Here is a 17,445-nt window from a genome sequence, read left to right as displayed (position 1 = left end):
ATAAGCACATGCAAAATTCTTTTTCTTCAAAATCTTGATATAATATTCACTGTCATAGTACATTACGCAGTTCATGCACCTAAATCTATGGTTAGGGTTGGTATCTATTCTAGAATTTTCGAGCGAGATGAACCTTGATTTAGAAATTGATCAACGTTAAGTCGGTTACTAGGAAGGTTTTATACCAGAAATATCTAACCTTTGATGGATATATAATTTAAACCTGAATATCTTCTCATCACTTGCTTTCTGACTCTTTAGTCTTTATGCTCAACTTATATTCCCTCATCTTTTTCTTAATTGAAAACCTCTACTAGAATTTAACGGAAAAAAAAAAATTAGTGAATAATTACTGAAACTGAGTTCTCTGAAATTTCATGCAATGGAATTATTCACCTCATTTTTTTTAATTTTAATTTTGAATTTCTTCCATAAATCTTTCAGTTTATGGAATTTGGGGAAATCGAACTTTGGTTGACTATTTGTAGTTTTTGCATCCACAACACGTAAATCTGTACCTTTCTTGTCACAGATCACGATCAATCATTTTGACTCTGGCTGCTACAAAATCTTTTTAAATATCTTCTCCATCTTGTCTATAAGTGCAAGTTGTCCCAAAAAGGAAAAAAAGAAAAGGACCAAAGAGAACACATAAATGGAAAAGAATCAACACCATGCGGAAGGAACTTCTTGAAATTAGATTTTGTTCTCTATATATATCGTACTTGCCTCGGGAATATTTGCTGTCCGTCCATCTTTTTGCATGCACGTCATTATTTTTTCACAGTATTATTAGACTATCATATGCATGGTGTTATACAACGGTTCATGCATCGTACAATGGTTTACAAAGAAAATAATACAAAATTTAAAAGTTGTCGATCGATAATTTTCTTTTGAAATTATAGATATGTAATTTTGTAGATTCGAGTTAAGTCAGTTATTTTAAACATTGTACTTACTATTTTTTGCATTTAAGTTCAAACCTTATTACCGTATAAATTATGTAAAAAGATAATATAAATTATTTTTGGCTAATTATATTAGCACCCCACAAGTTGTTGAATAAACCACACATACTTAATGCACCCCACATTTACTTTTTCAATTAAAAGTTCCCACATTTACTTTTTCAATTAAAAATTATCTTAATACACCACACTTCCTTTCCCATAATACCCTCACACCCCACATTCTTAATATACAACTTACATTTTCTACATACACCCCCACCTTTCTTAAATCTTGTAACACTCATTTTTAATTTTGCCGAATCATTTCAAACCATCTGAACGTTAGTTTGTCGAATTATTTCAAATTGAATGATTTGAAAAAAATATTTAGGTTCATTTGAACGTTTTTCAATAACAATAATAATGATTTCGAAGCTACCATGTTGTTTCCATTTTCTTGTGCATATTTTGGTCGAACCAAGTCGACCTACAAGAAAGCACCTTATGAATGTCATTGACTCAATCTGCAATCAGTTCGCATGCCATGGTTTTTGAATTATGAGATTCATAAGTGCTAATTCTTGAATTATCAGATTTAGTGAGATTAAATAATTATCGATGTCGTTGAAATCACTAAAACAAAGAAAAATATGAAGTCTTACCTCATGTAAAGCTTTCGAAACACTAATTTCATGTTCCGGTCAAAAATAATTTTTCTCAATCAACATGTTTGTAGTTTCATTGCTTAGGGTTTTATTCAACAATGGAGGGTGAGAGAGGTTTTGATAGTTGAAATAGATAAATAATACATTAAAAGTGATTTGGGGTGTATTTAGAAATTTTTTATTTTTTTTAAACCTAATAAGGTCAAAATTGTAATTGCATAGTAGGGTAAATAAGTTATTAATATTAATTTTTAATGTGGGGTACATTCAACATTTGGTGGGGTGCTAATATAAAATGCCTTATTTTTTGGGAGATGTATATGATTCCCTATATGTGACAAAATTTTAAAAGGCCGAAAATCTGAAAATTATTATTTGCTCGTTTTTCTAACATAGACCAGAAGATAGAATATATCAAAGTTCTTAACCGTTAGATCTTTAATTGTCTTATAAGTACATACAAAATTTCTTCTTTTACATATATGATTTCACTCTCAACATATTACATTCCGCAGTTCATGCACCTAATCTATGGTTAGGGTTGGTATCCATTCTAGAACCTTCGAGCGAGATGGACCTTGACTTAAAAATTGATCAACGTTAAGTCGGTTACTAGGAAGATTTTATACCAGAAAAATATCTAACCTTTGATAGATATATAATTTAAACCTGAATATCTTCCAGTTCATTGAACTGAGACCTCATAAATCCAGATACCACAGCGAATCCATATACACGGATCCCACACGACGGGTCATATTCTCATTGTTCATAGGTCACATGCATTAATATTAGTCGCGGTCAAAGTTTCAGATTCTTTCATCCTCAAACTCCTAACAGTAAGTCAGAAACAAATCTTTCTCAGTCCCCCCACCATGCATGGAGGAGGGAATGGATGAGCAGATGGGGTTGCTTTAGCCACAGCCATCATCTTTATCTTTAAAGTTATTCTCTCTCTTTCACTTCTTCACCTCCTTTTTGACCATCCCACCATTGCATCAAGCAATGAAAGGAGCTGGATACTGATAGATTCTACCATGAACTATATCATTACACCAAAGTTCTTATCTTCAACCATCATTGATATCGTAGGATCAAAAAAATGGAAAATTAATGAGAAAGTTGTAGGCATCATCTACTTACTATTTTTTGTGGTGGTTTTAGATTTGTGACAGCAACGTCAATCTTTAGGGACGACATTAGGGTTTCTAGTTTGGAAAAGGATTTTAACCAGTGGTTTGTGGAATGGAGCATTTTGAATCATACACCCAGTCAACTCACGATATTATGTGAAAAAATCCAATTCAGTTTCTTGGTTACTTAATGTTTGATTCTTATTTTATGCCCATCGTACCCCTCAATTAAATTATGTAATTAAGTTGCATAAATTTTCTTTTTCCTATTTTATGTTCCGAATTTTGAACAGTGCACATGCAAAAACCAAAAATTGTCAAGTATAAAATTACAAATAAATAATATAAAATACCTTACAAATGCAAATTTCTTGTTAAAAATGTCACAATTTGCAGAGGTTTGTGTTGTCACGAATGAAATGATCGAGTTGATCGAACGGGTCTTTCAAAGCCTTTAGGGCTAGGTTCGGTTCAAATTGATTTGGTTTTTTTGTCAAAACTGAAATCGAATCGAAATTTCGGTTTGATTCATTTTTTTCGGTTCGGTTAAATTTCGGTTTTTTTTTGTTCGGTTCGGTTAAATTTCTGTTTTTTTTTTTTTGAAAAATGAAAAAAAATTGAAACCTGAAAATTATTTTTAAAAATCTAAATATTCACAAGCAGCGGCTGGGGGAGAGTTGAGAGTTCTAAAAGTTCTCTGCCTATATACGAATATGTGTATATATATGCTTGTATGGCGCTTTATTGATTTGCAGAGGTGTATGCAATAGCACAAGGTGGAGCTCTCTGCTTTGCAAATGCCTATTGCCACAATTGCAGAAACTCTGAAAAACAATGGGATGGCTGGCTGTTGACAAAAAAAATAAAAAATCATGACATTGGTTGTTGGTTTAATGGATGATTCTAGATGGAGACCTAGTCCAAAAAGCCAAGCTGAGATAGAACATATTTGGGTCTAAATTAAGTTGATGATTGACTTGAATTGGGTATAGAAAATAAATACTTAACTTAAATAAACAAATAAAATTACTATATATTTAAATCGGTTTGGTTCGGTTTTCAAACCACCAAAATCGAAACCGAACCAAAAGATTTCTGTTTGGTTCGATTTTTTTCAGGTTTTGGTTTTTTGAACCCACCCCTGGAAGCCTTGACAAACAAAGAGGAGAAAGAGAGAAGGAATTGGGTTTTTTTTGTGGCCCATTTTCTCTTTTGGAATTTAGACTTTTAGATTGGTCTATTTAGTAGGCCTGTAAGAGCAATTTCACCTCTAAAGATTTTGCGCCAGCACCCAATCCATTTATTCACTTCAGTGAACAGTAATATACCCCAATGAACAGTAATAGGCCAAAGCATCTCCACCCCTAAAAAAAATAGCTTAGTCCATTTTATTAAAATATTATTATTTTTTATTGTAAAATAATAAAAAATAATAATTTTATTTTTAATTTTTGACTTTATAAAAAATAAAATATTATTATTATTATTAAAATATTTTTATTTTCTCATTCCCACCGCCCTGCACTTCCCTTCCCATTCTTGCACTTCCCTTCCATTCCCACCGCCGCTGCATCTCCACACCACTTCCCTTCTCATCTTCCACACCTCTTCCTCATCCCCACCGCCGTCCACCCCTGCATTTCCCTTCCATTCCTTTCTCAACTTCATCGTCTCTCACCCTCATTGACACACCGCTTGACTTCCGTCTCCTCGTTCTTCCCAAGTTCGCCTCCTATGTAACCCATGTTCTTAAGCATCTTCATTCCAATGCCTTTGGTGTGTTTCTCGAAGACCCTCAAACCCCCATCCCCGCCGCCCTTTCCTCTGAATCCTGCAAATTGGCCTTCTTCAGAACCTTCTGCAAATTGGCTTTCTCAACGTCACCCCAAACTCACCGTCGCCGCTGCCGATCACCATGAACCCCCGGCCCAAAACCCCCATTTTGGAGAAGCAAATCATGTTTCAGAACAAGACACGAATCCTTGACCCGAAAAAAAAAAAAAAAAGTGTATGACATCACGCTGGCGTCAGATGGGCCGGTCCCAAGGTCTGTCAATTTTGGGCTAGCCTAGAAACCAGCTTGGGCTGGGTGCTAATCAATCTCGTGGGTTGGAGTGAATTGGCTGTGTGCCAGGCCATTTTTTTGGCTGTGTGCCAGCCTATTCCACCTCCGGTGGAAGTGTTTTAAGAGCAAGTCCACCCCTAAGGACTTTGTGCCAGCACTCAGCCCATTTATCTACTCCAGTGAACAGTAACAGACTCCAATGAACAGTAATAGGCCAATGCATCTCCACCCTTAAAAAAATACGCTGGCACCCAGTGAAAAAATGCGCTGGCACAAACGATCTCCACCCCTATAAAATGCGCTGGCACCCAGCCCATTTAAAATATTTTTAAATTTTTTCTAAAAGAATAAAAAAATAAAATAGTTTTAATTTCGGATAGGATTTTTAACCAATCTCATCACGCCACGTATCATTATCTGAACGTATTATTTTGTGAATAGATTTCCACTAAGATTTTCAACCAATCCCGACACGCCACGTGTCACTTCCGTTTTACAATAATTTAGCCAATATTTCGATAAGATTTTCAACCAATCACGTCATGCCATGTGTCATTATCCGAATGTACTATTTTGTGGATAAATTTTCGATAATATTTTCAACTAATCCCGACACGCCACGTGTCACTTCCGGTTTACAATAATTTAGCCAAGATTTTGATAAGATTTTCAACCAATCGTGTAGTGCCACGTGGCATTGTCCATAACCTCATCCTTTCTTTTTTTGTCCATATAAACCCTACATCCCTACATTCATCCTCACACCAAGCTCAATCCTTCTTTTTAGCTCAGAATCCTTGTTCATCGTTTTCAAATCTTGAGTTCTTATTACAATGTCTTCTTCAAGAAGAGTGTATAAACAGTTGCATGAGCAACATAAAAGGTTGTTGGCACAACAGGCAGAATTGGCCAATCTCGAGGAAGGCGGAGGTGGAGATAAGGCTTTCTTCATGGAGGAGGATGAGGATGATCACCATAGAAGGCAGAAGGCCTCACATTCCCGCCATGTCATGGAAGCCATGGGTCAGATAGCCAAACCAAGACATGCTGCAAACCTCGATAAAGAAAGGGAAAAACGAGGTAAAGATCTATTGGAAGATTATTTTATTCCCAATAGCATATTCCCTGATCATATTTTTAGCCGTCGTTTTAGAATGCAACGAAATTTGTTCGACAAAATCATGAGTGATATTTGCAACCATGATCCATACTTTGTGCAAAAAGATGATGCTTTTCATGTTCTAAGTCTTATTTCCGAGCAAAAAATTACGGCATCTTTGTGAATGCTTGCATATGGAGCATCTGCAGATCAAGTGGATGAGATCACGAGGATGGGAAGAACAACTGTTCTGGAGTCCCTGATGCGGTTTTGCTCTGCAATTGAAGCTCTCTACACCAATGAGTACCTTCAGACACCCACGCCAAGGGACATGCGAAGGCTTCTGAGGAAGGGTGAGATGCGAGGCTTCCCTGACATGATTGGAAGCATCGACTGCATGCACTGGACTTGGAAAAATTATCCAAATGCATGGCAAGGAGTATATGGCGACAGAAAAGGAGCCAAAAACATCATTTTGGAAGCGGTGGCTTCATTTGATACATGGATTTGGCATGTTTTTTTTGGTGTTCCAGGAGCTCAGAATGACCTAAATGTCCTTGCCCAATCCCCAGTGTTCGACGAACTGCTGCAAGGAAAATCGCCGAGATGCACATATTGGGTTAATGGTACCCAATACGAGGGATCATACTACCTTGCAGATGACATTTACCCAAGGTGGTCAACATTTGTCAAAACAGTGCCACATCCACAAACTGAAAAGGAAAAACACTTCACAAAATGTCAAGAAGGGTGTAGGAAGGATGTCGAGCGTTGTTTTAGTATCTTGTATGCTCGTTGGGCGATTGTAAGGGCTGCAGCTAGAATGTTTGATGTCGAGGCTCTTCGATGCATCATGATGACGTGTATTATTCTCCACAACATGATTGTTGAAGATAAGTATGATTATGATGTCATCGATGAATATAAGCCGGTTCCAATAAACAACTCAAGAACACGTATCTACTATGCTCATGACCGGACCGAAGATTCAGTGCAACACAAGTTGTTGGAACACGATGGATGTTACAATGAATTGATCATTCAACGGTACACTGATGTGCAAGAGCCATACTGGCACGTAACCCGCCAGAATGACTTGATTGAGCACCAGTGGGGATTGCATGAAGGCGAAGATAATTAAAATGAGGCTTGTGGTTGAAGAATCAATTGTATTTTTTTTTTAAGTTTATGTAATTCTATGTAGTGTGTTTTGTTTTTAAGTTTATTTGGTGAGTTTATGTAATTCTATATAGTGTGTTTTGTTTTTAAGTTTATTTGGTGAGTTTATGTAATCTTATTTGGTGAGTTTATGTAATCTTATTTCATGTGTTTAAATAAAGTACAAAAATAAATAAATAATTACATTAAAATTGCATAATAAATTAAATAAAAATAAATAAAGTTTTAAAAAGAAAAAAGTAAAAACATAAAAATTACATAAGAAATTAAATAAAGTTCAAAAGAAAAAAAAATAGAAAAAACATAAAAATTACATAAGAAATTAAATAAAATTCTAAAAAAATAAGAAATTACATCAAAATTATACAAAGTCTCTCGAGTTAGGATATGTGGTGCTAGGATCTTGGTTGCCATGATTTGTGTAGCTAGAACCCCCTTGACTTGTTTATGCATCTCTTGCTCGCCTCCTTCGCATGACATCTCTTTTTTCTGATGTCCAAAAATATTTAGAATTCGGAGACAGTCCTACTAGAGACTTGCTCATAGTGTCACGATATGCTTGAGCCATCCTTTCTTCTCTAAGCATTTCAAAATATTGATACGGGTGGAATGCATATAAATTACATAAAAATGACATAAGAAATTAAATAAAAATTACATAAGAAATAAAATAAATTAAAATATTGATACGGGTGGAATGCATATAAATTACATAAAAATTACATAAGAAATTAAATAAATTAAAATTTTGATGCGGGTGGAATGCATATAAAAATTACATAAGAAATAACATAAAAATTACATACGAAATTAACTAAATCAAAATATTGATGTGGGTGGAATGCGTATAAATAAATAAAAATATTGTCACCTGATCCACTAAACTTGTCCCACTACGGAGGTTACCGGAAGCATGAGAGATGGTGTTTTTCCAACAAGTAAAGGATGCGTTGAGTTTTTTCCAACGACCTTGAAGACCTTAACTAGTTCTGGCGTCTTTTCCATGTACATCGCAAAACGCTTTCATAATTTTACTTCACAATTCTCGCTTATCCATCTCATTACAAGTAATCGGGTCATGAGTAGTGTGAACCCAACATTTACACAACGTAACATCTTCAATGAGCTTCCACGAAGACATTTTTTTTCTCTTAAAGTGTAGATAATATTGAAATGTGGTGTAAAAGTGGAAGATGAGGGTTAGGTATTTATAGAAAGAAAAAAATAACATTTTAAAAAAATTTCTGTATTTTTTAATAAATTTTATGTATTTTTTTATAATTTTTAATAAATTTTAATATAGCTAATTAATCTGGACCGTTGGATTTGAAAAATATTCAAATCCAAGAGCCAGGGAGTTGCCACGTGGCTAACGATCATATTTATGACCGTTGGGCCTTTTTTTTTCTTTTTTTTTAATTTTTTGTGAAAAAAACGTGGACCGTTGATCTGTGATTGAACGGTCCATTTTAAAAGTCAAATTTAAATTTTTTTTACTGTTGGAAATCCAATGGTCTACAAAAAATAGCCGTTAGAAATCCAACGGCTAAAAGTGGCCCACATCGCCTACTCGGGTTGTGGTCTAAGTGCGCTTGCGCGCGGGCCCCGCATCTGAAATGCTGTCGGGCACTCGCGCCACGAGCCCCGTGACATGCACGTGCCAGCAAACGGCCCGGCTTCTTGGTCAGTTTGTTTTGTGTTGGCCCAGAGACCAACATGGGCTGGGTGCTAGGCTATTGCGCGGGCTGGAAGAAATGAACAGGATGCTGGGCTGCTAAAAAAGCGTAAAACGGCAACGTTTTGAGGAAAGGAAAAAGTTAAAAAGAAAACTCTAAAAAAAAACACCTCCAGAAAGCCCTAAAAAATCCCACACTCTGAGATTCATAAAAGCATACAGTTTTTCGAGCTTCTACTTCTTCTGGAACTCCCAAGAGGTTTCAAAACTCGCACTCTCCGCCACTTGGTTTTCATCTGAGCAGAAGAAGAAGAAGGAGAAGGAGAAGGAGAAGTAAAAGGATGTCGATTCGAGTGCTGAATCCGAATGCGGAGGTGCTGAACAAATCGGCGGCGCTGCACATGAACATCAACGCCGCCAAGGGCTTGCAGGACGTCCTCAAGACCAACCTTGGCCCCAAGGGCACCATCAAAATGTGAGCAAAAATCACACTGCTTTTTCTTCTTCTTTTTTTTTTAATTTTTTTTAATTTTTCTATTTTTCTCACATTTTTCTGATAATTTTTCTAGGCTTGTTGGCGGAGCCGGCGACATTAAGCTCACTAAGGATGGCAACACTCTGCTCAAAGAAATGGTATGGGTTTTCGTTTTTGAAACCCTAGATCTTTGGTTCGTGCAGTCATTAGTTGTTTGGAGTGTGCTAAAATTAGGGTTTAAGGATTTTATCGATTTGATCGAAATGCAAAATTCAATAGCACTGTTTGGTTATGTGGAGAAGTTTAATATGTTTTCGAAACTCTCAAAGTTGATTGCTTTTGTTATTGACTTGATTGCTTCAAATGTGAGAATACAGCGGTGTATTCAACCGCGGTTAGGGTTTTCTGAAATTGGTTGTATGCGGTTTAATGTTAAATATGTTTATTATCTTTGGATATGTTTTGCGTTTGTTGTATTCATTGATGTTCTGTCAAATGGTTGCAGCAAATTCAAAACCCAACAGCAATTATGATTGCACGGACAGCTGTTGCGCAAGATGACATTAGCGGAGATGGCACCACGTCTACTGTCTTGTTCATTGGCGAGCTTATGAAACAATCAGAACGATACATTGACGAAGGTTGGTTGCTACAGACTCACTGTTACGGTGTTACCTGTAATAATTTATGGGACAATTTGACCTGGTTCTTCATATAGGGATAAAAGTCTAGATCTTTGCACCTTGTGGTTCTGAAATGTTCCCCAAGTCAGTCTATTTATTTAATTTACTTATTTTTATGTTTTGTGCACTTTGTAATAGTGAGTTTATTCTTGTTCCAGGGATGCATCCCCGTGTCCTGGTTGATGGTTTTGAGATCGCCAAAAGAGCAACGCTGCAGTTTCTTGAGAAATTCAAAACTCCCGTGGTGATGGGCGATGAGCCTGACAAAGAGATTTTGAAAATGGTAGCTAGAACAACATTGCGAACAAAGGTATGTAATATTTTGTTTGTATTATTCTTTCTGTCTAAATGGTTTTGGGCAGAGTCCTAGGTTTTCATGCAGCTCAGAGAAAATGGAATTCTTTTACACATTATATATTGAATATGACATATTCTGTTGTGCAGTTATATGAAGCATTGGCAGATCAATTGACTGACATAGTTGTTAATTCGGTGAGTGTTTGTGGTTTATGTAAGAATATTTGAAAGGTTGCTATTGCACACATGCTTCTATTTTTGTATTCATTCTTGTGGAATCTAGAATAGGTCATAGACCTTTGCATCTTGATGTTTGACAAAAGTGGGGTTTTACAAACGACAGGTTCTTTGCATCCGCAAACCTGAGGAGCCCATTGATCTGTTCATGGTGGAGATTATGCACATGCGACACAAATTTGATGTAGACACACGCTTGGTATGTTATTATCTTATGTCCTCTACTCTACGTTTTAGATACTCCTTATCTCTTGATGAATTCTAAGAGGCAGTTATATGGACATCGGGTCCTCAATCTTCTGCTAAGGCTCTGCAAATGATATGCATATTTTCTGGTGTTACTATTTGCGTCAATTGATGGTTTCGTAATGCTATAGTTGTTTCTTTTGGTGGTAACATTGAATAATAATTTGCGCAGAAGCATATTCATTCGTTCACCTCCTTTCTACTTATGTTGGTGGTTTCATAGTGCTTTAGTTTTTCTTTCTTAGTTCCAAGTACCAATGATGAAATTGTAAATTATGATAGTACTGCCTAGGACCAGTTTAAATTTTAACTTATGAGCATGGTGCAATAGGTTTGGTTACAAAATAGAAGAATGTGTCATTATCCTGTGGTTTTTCATCTCATTCATGTTGTCTTGTAGGTTGAGGGTCTTGTTCTCGATCACGGTTCTAGGCATCCTGATATGAAGCGGAGAGCAGAGAATTGTTTCATCTTGACAAGCAATGTATCTTTGGAATATGACAAAAGGTAAATATAGAGAAATTTGTTCAAATGATTGTTAGATTTTCTCATCAATAGTTTCTCCCTTCCCCCTCTCGCTTTCACACTCATTCTCTTTCACTAACACAATAATGTTAGAATATGTCTTTATGTAACTGCTTTTATCCAAAGGCGTTTTGAATATTGGATATGATTTCCTGATCATTATGAATTTGATGGTTTTCATTTCAGTGAAGTAAACTCAGGCTTTTTCTATTCAAATGCGGAGCAGAGAGAAGCAATGGTTTTAGCTGAAAGGCGCCAGGTTGATGAAAGAGTTAAAAAAATCATTGACCTGAAAAATAAGGTAGAGTGTTGCTATTGATGCTGTTTGCTTGATATTGATTTAGCACTCACCCTAGCGTATCAACATCAACATTACAGATTCTGAAATATTTCCTGCATTGGATGATTTGCAGGTTTGCTCTGGTAATGATAATAACTTTGTTGTTATCAATCAGAAGGGAATTGATCCCCCATCTCTGGACCTTCTTGCAAGGGCAGGGGTAAGTCATGGATCATAATTTTAGATTTCTTTCCAGTTATTTTCCAAGATATATATCAGATAGACACTGCAGATTTTTTATTGGTGTTGCGTTTTGCACTCACTGTGATTCGGTGCAACTTGTTTGGTACTTTTCTAATTCCGCGGTTTCTTAGATTATTGCCCTGAGAAGAGCAAAGAGGAGAAATATGGAACGGTTGGTTTTGGCTTGTGGCGGGGAGGCTGTAAACTCCGTAGATGATTTAACTCCTGATTGCCTTGGTTGGGCTGGACTTGTATACGAGCATGTCCTTGGTGAAGAGAAGTATACATTTGTTGAAAATGTGAAGAATCCCCACTCTTGCACAATCTTAATCAAAGGTACTCCATTGGTATTTTCATCATCTGCAAAATATAAATATTCTTTGGTTATTCTACCCGGGAGTTAGTAATTTATGCTGCACCCATCTCATAGTAAGGATTACGTGATATACGTCATTCTATTTCCTTTGGCAAGTCCTGTGGTGATTTAATCCTTACTTCCTCTTAATGGTGCAGGGCCTAATGACCATACAATTGCTCAGATTAAGGATGCTGTTCGTGATGGCCTGAGGGCAGTGAAAAACACAGTTGAAGATGAAGCTGTCATCTTGGTAAGTTTGAGTTAGAATTTTCCCCATCGTATCTTTTTTCTTAGTAAGTTTGGCTTCTGGAATGTACATCAGATTGTGATGTGGGAAACATTTTTCATATGTGAATCAGGGTGCTGGAGCTTTTGAAGTTGCAGCCAGACAATATTTAGTGAATGAAGTAAAGAAAACTGTTAAAGGGGTAAGTAAATATTTTCCTAAATTCCCTTATGGGAATTATTTTTTAAGCGCCTTTTATATTTCTAAGCCTTTATCTTTCTACGTGAAACAGCGTGCTCAACTCGGTGTCGAAGCTTTTGCTGATGCTCTTCTTGTGGTGCCCAAAACACTTGCTGAGAATTCTGGCCTCGATACACAAGATGTGATAATTGCTCTTATTACGGTATACCAACTTCTTTAAAATTCCTCAGTTTTTCATTTCGTCATCCTTCCAGAGGTGATTGAAATATAATCACATGTGGATTCCTGTTCAGGGAGAGCATGATCAGGGAAATGTCGTGGGACTAAATCACAACACTGGAGAACCGCTTGATCCACAGATGGAGGGTATCTTCGACAACTACTCTGTGAAGCGACAGATTATAAACTCAGGGTACGTGGCATGATTTTGAAACTCATTTTCTTCAGATCTTTTTCGGTTTATGCAACTCACTGGTGTTCGTTTCTATATTATGCAGGCCTGTAATTGCATCTCAACTGTTGTTGGTCGATGAAGTAATTCGTGCTGGGCGTAACATGCGGAAGCCAACCTAACCTTCAGCGTATGTTTTTCTCCGCGTGAAGCTTCCCGTCTTGTCTTCAGTGAATGATTTGGTTGAAACCACCTTAATGTAACCGACTGAGGGCAGTTGTGTCGTTGAGGATTTTTAGAGGGAATCTGAATTTGCATCTGCTCTGGGTTTTTTCTTATGAGGAATTTCTGTAATATAAACATCTAGTGTGGCTAAAACTTTTCCAGGTTCGCATTTTCCACTCGTTTTCGAGGTTGAATCGGTTCAACTGGGTGGAAAAGAATTATGATTCTGTTGGCCTCAGTTCTTGAATTTTCAACAATTAATAGAATTTTCGAGTTTTTACCATTCGGGTTAATTATAGCATAGGGAACTTTAACGAAAAGCACCTGGTACTGTTCACTTTAACGAATGGCTAGATCATGGTACAATGCTTTTTTTTTAATTCAATCCACCCATCCATTTTTCTGCCATGCATCGTAGTGTGAGATAAGTTGTTCAAACGAATGGCTAGATCATGTTTTGATGTTTTGCAGAATTTTTACGGTGGAAAGGAGTGACGCTTTTGCATGACGACATGAGTTCAAACTCTGTCAGTTGCAAACTAATTTCTAACTTAATGACAATATTGCTCAATCAAAATAATAATAATAATAATTGCTCGGATTTTTTGCACTCAAACTAGTCAATATATTCAAGACGAAATTATTTGCATTTCTAGGTAAATTACTCGAGAAAATTTTACCCAATCTACGTTTATTATGTTCATCGGAAAATATTTCAAACACAACCCCCAGGCATCAACCGAACTACAGAAATCAAAATCATAAACCAGTGACGCTGCCAGAATTCCGATAACAAAGTTCTATGTCAAATCATGAACCGGCGATGATCTCAGACTTATGCAGGCACTTTCCCGTCTTGTTGAAGCATGTACGCTCTCTTCATTTCCTCCAAGACGTCATCATTGGTGCTGCAAAAATCAAAACAACGTATTTCACATGCATTAGCATTTAGCAGTAGCACAGGTACGTTGGTGCTGGATATGCGTAAACTACGATCCAAAATCATTTCTCTTACTCGAAAACTACAAAAAGGGTCATAGCTCGCAACCAAAACAACATGCCCACATCTCTGCACCAACCGAACATAAGCTCATTGATGATAAACGTTCTCTTCTCTCTCGTCATGCGCTCTCAAACAGATGTAAGAAAGACGGGATACTTTCTGTTCTATAACTAGAGTGCTTTCCTCTACAATTCAATGCCAAGGATCAAATTCAAAACCCCGGTTGAAACAGATTGCATAAACCCTGAATTCTTTTCTATCTCCGCGACTCATGGGTACTGCAGGACATAGGACACGAAAACAATTCATGCAACACTCTGCCTAGCACTCTAATTCCCCACAAGGCTTCCAAAACCGTTGCCTGAAAACACTTTGGAAAACCAACGCAAACAACCCAAAAGCCAAATTTAACTCTGAATAAAGGAAAAAAAACATGGGAAATGAAGAATGTCACCATACTTATCGAAATCAAACCCAAACACCACTACCAATCTCATAACCAACATACCACTCTACCATCTCAATTGCTTCCAAACTATGTAAACTATGCAGCATCGTATCAACAAGAAGTAATATCATACATCGGGTACTTTTCTAATGGCCGGTCAAGACTCATCCTACACAAAAGAAATACAGAGCCACCCTGGATATGTCCGGTTACTCGGACACTAAGATACACCCCCAATACTTCCCCCATTTGTATCCGATTCTTCAAATCTGTATTCGTGAAACATAGGAGCCAACTAATTTCCCAAGTGGTACAACAATTTATGCATCACACCAAACCCTCATCAACAAAGCCATTATAATGTTGGTAGGAGCACTCCCACATTGAACATTCAACAAAATAAAATTCATTTCTTTGCTCTTTTTGTGAAAAAAAATGAATCATCAGGGAGGAAATTATAATTAATTAATTAATCGAGGAATTGGGGCTTACAATTGGTGAAGGCATTCGTTCAATTCCTCGGCTTGCTGCCGGCACTGCCAAACGACCGATATGGTTCTTCCGTACGAGCACTCGGCGTACTTCGACGCCAAATCCTTGCACTCCTGCAGCGCCTTGTGCTTCATTTTGCTCCGCAGTGCTGTTTCAACAGTAATTTAAACACCAAATTATGAATTTTTTCAGCACAATAACAACAAATTATACATTTTTAAGCACAAAAATTAGAGGAAAATAACAAATTATACTCCTTTTTAGCACAATAATAACAGATTATACATTTTTAGCACAAAATTAAAGAAAAATAGTTGTTGAGACTCAGAGTCCTAGAGTTTGAGCTTTGCATACATCAACCGTACCTTCTTCAACCTTCTTCTTCACGTGATTCTCACGTGCTTCCTGTATGTATCCCATTGATTAATCTCTCTCTCTCTTCTCTCTCTCTCTCTGTGAAGAGGACGATGGACTTTGATGGTGAGCACTGAGCAGTACCGAAGGGCGGTGGCGCAAAGCCAGAGATGGGCTCGCAGTTTTACCGGCGGGTGATGATAGTCCAGGTCTAAAATGCTGGGGCTCTGAGCTTCATGTGGGCTTATTCAACTGCCTGTTTTGCACCGAATCCCTTCTTATTGGACCTAACCTAAAACCCGGGGGCCCAATCAAAATTGTTTTTTTTTTTTTGGGTTATGAAAGGAAAAAAAGTAAGCAATAAAAAAAAATAGCAGGGGTGCTTAATTATGAAGGGTTCGTTTGGAAGTGCGTTTAAAATGATTAAAAGAGTTTTTAGATAATTTTTTTTTGTGTTTCGAAAGCATTTAAAGTGCTTCCTACAAGAAGCAACAGTTATGTACTTCTTGTAATATTGACTTGTATTTTTATTAAATATTGGTTCTAAAAACATTTTCACAAAAAACGCTTCACCAATTTTAAAAGCAATTTTAAACGAGTCTGAAATCTCTCGTATTGTATAGGACAACATGGGCCCAGACGGCAACAAAATACATAAATGTCTCATGTTTTTAAGATGTTTTATACCAATAATGTGACCAGACATTTAAAAGGTGACCAAAGGCCAACATGGGACTTTTCAATCATAACAAAATAACATTTCATTGCATCAAAGCTCGTTATCAATATCGCCAGACATCTAAAATTTATATTTATTTTAGCAAACAGGATAAGCAAGGGAGCAGTTATGTTTGTGACTAGCCTTTGGGATTAAACTACCCGTGATTGATCTCTAATCTTTCGAATTATGGTTGATGTTAAAAAAAAAAAGAAAAAAAAAAGCCATAACAAACACGGTTTCCCTCTTTTGGTGATGCCTAATAATTGCTTTGATTGGTTTTCTTGACTAGGATCCTATTAAGTCTTCACGGTGGTTCAAGTGTGGCCATCCATTTACAACTTTTTCAATTTTTTATTTTTTATTTTTTATTTTTTTTATTTTTTTGCCTTTTCGTTTAAGGTAGAGCTTATGGGATTGTGTTTGATTTGCTTGACCATATCTACATAACAAGTGGGAAGTCAATGCTACAATTGAAAAATTGATCATTGACAACAACAAAAAATGATTGAAAAGTGCGAATACAATAAAGAGGTGCCAAGGGTTTGTAAGAATTAGAGATGGTATGATGATTTTATGTAAGTATCAATAATAGCATTAAGAGTGTGAATCTCGTATTAGAGATATAAATATAGTGCGAGAGCTTGCAGCGTGTTAAGTATTCTTCTGATGCTAGTTAATTTTAAAGTGGAATCTCAGTTCCTTTCTTGGTATTACAATAGTTATCTACGTGATGAGTCCCATTAATGACACATGCTCTACCTCTATGACACCTTATATATTTTGTTGGTTTTTTTAGCCAAAATAGACCATAATACCAAAATACGCTTGAATTTTGTAAAATCATTTTGGTAATTTGTTATTAAATTGATGGTATTTTTAACAGAATGACCAAAATGATTTAGGGTGGATAAACTCGGGATCACTTCTATCAATTTTAAATCTCAAGTACCAAAATGAGAAATTATGTTAATCTCATAGACCATTTTAACTAAAACGCGTATTTTTGTTCACATGTTTGAAATGATTAACCTCATACGTGAGACTAAGAGAACGTTTTAGACTTACAAGTGTCAATAATAAATTTCATAAGAAATTCTATGACATGGAAATACGTAATTGACAAGGAAAAGCAAGCCATTAAACACACAATTAAGAATGAAGGTGCTATTCACCAAATCCCAATTACGCCAATTATTGAACATTTGATTGGACGGAAAAACAAAAACACAGACAGCACTTCTTTAATTAATAGGAGTTTTAACAAAACACTT

At 36.4% G+C, this 17,445-nt stretch overlaps 2 protein-coding genes across 2 annotated transcripts; one reads left to right on the top strand and one right to left on the bottom strand.

The window, feature by feature from the left end:
- Window positions 1-8,936: 8,936 nt before the first annotated feature.
- On the top strand, window positions 8,937-13,439 carry LOC126582487 (T-complex protein 1 subunit zeta 1-like). The gene is made up of 15 exons (XM_050246643.1): window positions 8,937-9,244; window positions 9,339-9,402; window positions 9,750-9,885; window positions 10,086-10,237; window positions 10,372-10,419; window positions 10,568-10,660; window positions 11,108-11,214; window positions 11,419-11,533; window positions 11,646-11,732; window positions 11,887-12,091; window positions 12,269-12,363; window positions 12,473-12,541; window positions 12,632-12,742; window positions 12,834-12,952; window positions 13,038-13,439. The coding sequence occupies exons 1-15, from the start codon at window positions 9,111-9,113 to the stop codon at window positions 13,111-13,113; spliced, it is 1,611 nt and encodes a 536-aa protein (XP_050102600.1). The 5' UTR covers window positions 8,937-9,110; the 3' UTR covers window positions 13,114-13,439.
- Window positions 13,440-13,830: 391 nt separating this feature from the next.
- LOC126582488 (uncharacterized) lies at window positions 13,831-15,690 on the bottom strand. Its single transcript, XM_050246644.1, has 3 exons — window positions 15,465-15,690; window positions 15,100-15,247; window positions 13,831-14,064 (listed from the first exon to the last, which is right to left on the bottom strand). Exons 1-3 carry the CDS (start codon window positions 15,517-15,519, stop codon window positions 13,992-13,994), a joined length of 276 nt encoding a protein of 91 aa, XP_050102601.1. The 5' UTR covers window positions 15,520-15,690; the 3' UTR covers window positions 13,831-13,991.
- Between the last annotated feature and the right edge of the window lie 1,755 nt (window positions 15,691-17,445).

This window comes from Malus sylvestris, chromosome 9 (assembly GCF_916048215.2).
Source record: "Malus sylvestris chromosome 9, drMalSylv7.2, whole genome shotgun sequence".
Classification (NCBI taxonomy): domain Eukaryota; kingdom Viridiplantae; phylum Streptophyta; class Magnoliopsida; order Rosales; family Rosaceae; genus Malus; species Malus sylvestris.
Note: the sequence above shows the minus strand (reverse complement) of the source record. Positions and strands in the feature narration are given on the sequence as shown.

What these genes read in the sequence shown, in the direction of transcription:
- LOC126582487 (XM_050246643.1), top strand. Translation starts at nt 9,111, where the DNA reads ATGTCGATTCGAGTGCTGAATCCGAATGCGGAGGTGCTGAACAAATCG. An exon ending in CCCAAGGGCACCATCAAAAT is followed by an intron (nt 9,245 to 9,338) that starts GTGAGCAAAAAT and finishes TAATTTTTCTAG; the next exon opens with GCTTGTTGGCGGAGCCGGCG. An exon ending in ACACTCTGCTCAAAGAAATG is followed by an intron (nt 9,403 to 9,749) that starts GTATGGGTTTTC and finishes AAATGGTTGCAG; the next exon opens with CAAATTCAAAACCCAACAGC.
- LOC126582488 (XM_050246644.1), bottom strand. Translation starts at nt 15,519, where the DNA reads ATGGGATACATACAGGAAGCACGTGAGAATCACGTGAAGAAGAAGGTT. An exon ending in GAAGAAGAAGGTTGAAGAAG is followed by an intron (nt 15,248 to 15,464) that starts GTACGGTTGATG and finishes CTGTTGAAACAG; the next exon opens with CACTGCGGAGCAAAATGAAG. An exon ending in AACGAATGCCTTCACCAATT is followed by an intron (nt 14,065 to 15,099) that starts GTAAGCCCCAAT and finishes TGATTTTTGCAG; the next exon opens with CACCAATGATGACGTCTTGG.